Source organism: Scaptodrosophila lebanonensis, unplaced genomic scaffold (genome assembly GCF_003285725.1).
Source record: "Scaptodrosophila lebanonensis strain 11010-0011.00,11010-0021.00 unplaced genomic scaffold, SlebRS2 tig00000131-arrow-arrow-pilon, whole genome shotgun sequence".
Classification (NCBI taxonomy): Eukaryota; Metazoa; Arthropoda; class Insecta; order Diptera; family Drosophilidae; genus Scaptodrosophila; species Scaptodrosophila lebanonensis.
The window spans coordinates 470835-474877 of NW_022060584.1; the positions used below are offsets into that span (position 1 = coordinate 470835).

The 4043-nt window shown below is 38.8% G+C and overlaps 2 protein-coding genes across 4 annotated transcripts; one reads left to right on the forward strand and one right to left on the reverse strand.

Annotated features, from left to right (window-relative positions):
* The first annotated feature begins 507 nt into the window (after window positions 1–507).
* LOC115629047 lies at window positions 508–1234 on the forward strand. The gene is made up of 2 exons (XM_030525349.1): window positions 508–560; window positions 625–1234. Exon 2 carries the CDS (start codon window positions 630–632, stop codon window positions 1161–1163), a length of 534 nt encoding a protein of 177 aa, XP_030381209.1. The 5' UTR covers window positions 508–560; window positions 625–629; the 3' UTR covers window positions 1164–1234.
* A 345-nt stretch (window positions 1235–1579) lies between these two features.
* Window positions 1580–3033, reverse strand: LOC115629038 (5,10-methylenetetrahydrofolate reductase-like). Of its 3 annotated transcripts, none has more exons than XM_030525340.1 (3): window positions 2330–3033; window positions 2185–2264; window positions 1580–2113 (listed from the first exon to the last, which is right to left on the reverse strand). In XM_030525340.1, exons 1-3 carry the CDS (start codon window positions 2991–2993, stop codon window positions 1730–1732), a joined length of 1128 nt encoding a protein of 375 aa, XP_030381200.1. In that variant the 5' UTR covers window positions 2994–3033; the 3' UTR covers window positions 1580–1729. The 3 variants fall into 3 exon arrangements, with proteins under 3 accessions (XP_030381200.1, XP_030381199.1, XP_030381201.1); XM_030525339.1 differs by having other exon boundaries at window positions 2164–2264; XM_030525341.1 differs by having other exon boundaries at window positions 1877–2106; window positions 2164–2264.
* Between the last annotated feature and the right edge of the window lie 1010 nt (window positions 3034–4043).

Sequence of the window (4043 nt, forward strand, 5' to 3'; positions counted from 1 at the left end):
AAGATTCTTACACACATATTTTACTTACTTGGGTGCAGTTTTTTCTTAAATTTCGTAGAATTCGACACTCAAGTGAGGGGAGGAAAGCTACTTTGTTTAAGAAATAAGTTATTTTAAATAATATTTTGTTGTTATAATTAAACAATGCCCGAGGATCGGTGTAGGTTGGTGTTAATATGTTGTGATTTTATTTAATGAGCTTTACGTTAACAAAACACAGATGTGCTTCCATACATTTCAGTAGTCAGGGAAGGAGTGATACAAAAACTAAAACAAGGGCTGCAAAGGCACAAATTGTGTATCGATTACTCAATTATCTAACTAACAATTATTATTGAAGCAAAGAAAAGCAAAAGGTAAGTCCGTTTAAACACCTTCAAAACAAATTTTCGAAGCACGTCATGAGCATTCTGTCCAGCTCAGTGATCCCACAAAAATCTCAACTGAAAACAAGAAAAATTTACCGAAAGCTTTAGTCGATCTTCTAAAAAGCTATTTTAGGGTTTTTGTCTAACAACCTGTTTATATTTTATTTTCAAAACAGCTACACAAATTTGCAAGTATAATTTGTTTGCATCAAGCCAATTACAGTTTCTTCCAACAGAATTTTATAATATTTTTCAGCCAATATGATGGTCAACTGGTGCAGAATGCGTCTTCATACCGTCGGCGTTACGATCGGATGGATTGGCATTATGGTATCTATTCTGTCGATTATCTTGCTGTCTCTCATTCTCGTCTTGGTGGACGAAGTGGCCATGTTTGTAGTGCCAGACCTTGCCAGGAAGTTGCCGCTTCTGAGCTTCAGTGGATTCCGCACTGGGCTAGTCATTATGTGCGGCGTCTGGTTGGGCTTCAGCATTATAAATCTGCTGGCCTCGGCAATGCTGTTGATGGGCACTGTGCAGGAAAATCATCTGATGTTGGTGCCTTGGCTGATCAACTCTGGGGCTGCACTCGTCATTAACATAATCCGCCATCCGTTCACTTGGTTCGCCTTCGCTGATGAAGTGGGACCCTGTATTGTCTTCTCCGTGGTTACGCTGATTCTTCAATTCTATATCTACTTCGGCATTTATTCGCTTTACAAACACATTAAAGCCAAAAAGGATCAACAGCGCCAATTTATTCAGCCTGATGTTGCCTACTTTGGCGGCGACTAGTTAATGGTCTCAGATTGAAATAAACTAATGAACTTTAATTCGTTTGAAATAAAAAATGGGCACAAAAAAGATATGTTGATATATTTATAAACTTCTCATGGAGTAAACTTTAAGAAAATTAAAAAAGGCAGGCATTTGGTTAAAAGAAACTGTGAGGCTCACTCTAATTTTAATTATTGCTTCCACTTTCGAAGCTTAACAAACAGGTCATAATCTAATGGATAAAAAGTAGTTAGTTACTTGACTAGCTACCAGCCTTATTCTTTTTTTAACGATAAAGTATCATGAGCTATAATTGCTTACTACTCAACCTTTTCTGAGTGCTTTAATACTATTTTTGTAATGCACGCAGTTTGTACTTATTTGTGGATTGCGAAACGCCAAACCCATACGATTTTTATAGAAAAATCATTGACTTTTCTGTGTAAGGAATAATATATTCATTTTTTGTACAATATTTGTTTACATTTTAAAGTGCTCTCTTTTCGGAAGTCTACAATAATTGTCTTACATTGTGAGAGAATGCTTAATGTAGCAGTTGGGAAATGTACGGCGACATTTTCTTTTTATTTCAGAATTTCCATCTCATGCAGCTTTTTCAATATATGGATCGTAGAACGCAAGTGATTCAAGGTGTAAAACTGGACACCACACACCCCAACATTAGCGTCCAGCACGTATTGAATGTTGTTCAGGGCCAACTCCTCAAAGAACTTGGCTAACTCGGCGGGGCAATGCTGCAGCTCTTCTGCTCGGGCGCGCAACTCATTCGGTAATCGGACACCGACAAATTTCTCCATTAGCAGATAGGTCTTGAAGGACTCGGGCACAACGATGCCCATTATGATGGGCACATTAATATTCGCAGCACAGCAATCGAGTATGAATTGGACAATTTTCTCGGGACGATAGCAGAATTGCATGATAACGAATTCGGCGCCAGCTTCAACCTGAAATTGCAAAATGAAAATGGCACCTTCTTTTATAAAACGGCATTAACCTTTTGTTTTAGGAACTGTACACTAGCGAGTGGATTTTCCGCTCCATGCGGCTCATTTGTATAACCCTCCGGATAGCCCGCGACGCCAATGGAGAGCGATTCTTGGAGTACATGCGAAAAACAGGTACCAATAGCTGATAACTGAGTTGAACTCTGAGCGACTCACCTCCCCTAACACATTGCGCCCGCCTCACCAGCTGTTCACTGTCTTTGTAGGGCTGACTTTCATGGACCTTATCGCCGCGTACGGCTAGCAAGTTTTTCAGATTCAGGGCTAGGAAGTCGTCCAGTCGCTGCTCACTCATGCGATAGACTGTAAGGTGTGGTAAGGTGGGAATTCGAGGCTCCAGATGCTTGACTAATTGCACGGTATCCACTGCCTCTATGGGATCTATGTTCCAGTATTGAGTGGCAAGCCAAACCACGCTGACAAAAGTAGGCAGAACGGGCAGAAAATCGTTGAAATCAATGGGCAATGGCTTGCCACCTAGGCGAGGTATGATCTCGATTCCGTAAAAGAACTTGCTCTGCGCCGTCAGATCGGCCAATAGAGCCCCTATTGGTTTCTGGCATCGCTCCGTCTGGTTGGGCGTAAAGGTCACGCACGGCTCGTAGTTGGGATCATCCGGCACTTGGTACGGCTTCAGGCTGTTTCTAGAACTATTTGTCTCTAGAGCGTACACATTTGAGTCGGCCGTCGACCATTCCCGCCTCTTTACACCTTGAGTCCGTTCAACTAACTGAGCTGAACCGACATGGCGTTGCTTCATCAGAATCGGGTTCTGATAGGATACCACTCGTAAAATTCGACATGCCCCGACGCCTAGCATGGCAACTGTTTCGTGTTTTGTTGTGTCAGATCTTTAAACTAATACCTATTTTTAACATGTTTGAGTTTAAAATATTTGTCGATTTGAATCGTTCGTAGGATGAATTATTTATGGGAAGTGGCTGCTTCTGCCGTCTTCAGCTTAATGGTACTTGATTTGTTAAATTTAAATTTATTTATTTATTTTATTTCACTGTCAGATCTTAAAACGAATATTTATTTTTAATTTGTCAAATTTAAATTTATTTATTTATTTCATTTCACTGTCAGATCTTTAAACGAATATTTATTTTTAACTTGTTTGAGTTTAAAATATTTGTCGATTTGAATCGTTCATAGGGGGAATTATTTATGAGAAGTGGCTGCTTCTGCCGTGTTCTGCTTAATGTTACTTGATTTGCTAAATTTAAATTAATTTATTTTATTTCACAGTCTTCTTTTCAAATCGTTTTAAATCGAAATAAAAAAATTATTTATGAGAAGTGGCTGCTTCTGCCGTATTCTGCTTAATGTTACTTGATTTGCTAAATTTAAATTAATTTATTTTATTTTTATTGTTTGGCCGGCTCGAGGTCAGAGTAAGAAAAACCAATTTATTTAATTTTCTTTTCTTTTTCCGATATATTTCGGTTACGCCACGGTAACCGTCTTCAGGGCAACTACAAAACATATAACATAATTAACATATTAAAACTATAACACAAAAATTTTTATATATAATTACTTATTTAAGCAAGTCTGCTCTGTTTGACTTGGAGTTACTAACTAACAGGTGTCTGTAAATATGCGCGCAATTTTCGGTGTCTGCTTTGTAGTTAATTCTGTATTTGTTAGGTGTGTTGATAATGTGTAGCGTTTCGAGAGTGAATCGCTTACTGTAGTGTCGTTCTTGTTGAAGTACTTTCGTTTCTTCAAAGTTGGGGGTGTGTCCAGTCTCTATGCAGTGGGTTGTTAGAGCAGTTTTTTGTGTCAATGTTTGATGCCTTAGTTTGTAGTCTGACTTGTGTTGTGATATCCGTGTTTTTAGTTTCGACTTAGTGGTTCCAATGTA

Bases quoted from the DNA above. Each gene is read 5' to 3' on its own strand.
- LOC115629047 (XM_030525349.1), top strand. From the start codon at position 630: ATGATGGTCAACTGGTGCAGAATGCGTCTTCATACCGTCGGCGTTACG.
- LOC115629038 (XM_030525339.1), bottom strand. From the start codon at position 2,993: ATGCTAGGCGTCGGGGCATGTCGAATTTTACGAGTGGTATCCTATCAG. The intron at 2,265-2,329 runs GTGAGTCGCTCA...ATGTACTCCAAG, and splicing joins GGCGCAATGTGTTAGGGGAG to AATCGCTCTCCATTGGCGTC. The intron at 2,114-2,163 runs GTTAATGCCGTT...TTGCAATTTCAG, and splicing joins TACAGTTCCTAAAACAAAAG to GTTGAAGCTGGCGCCGAATT.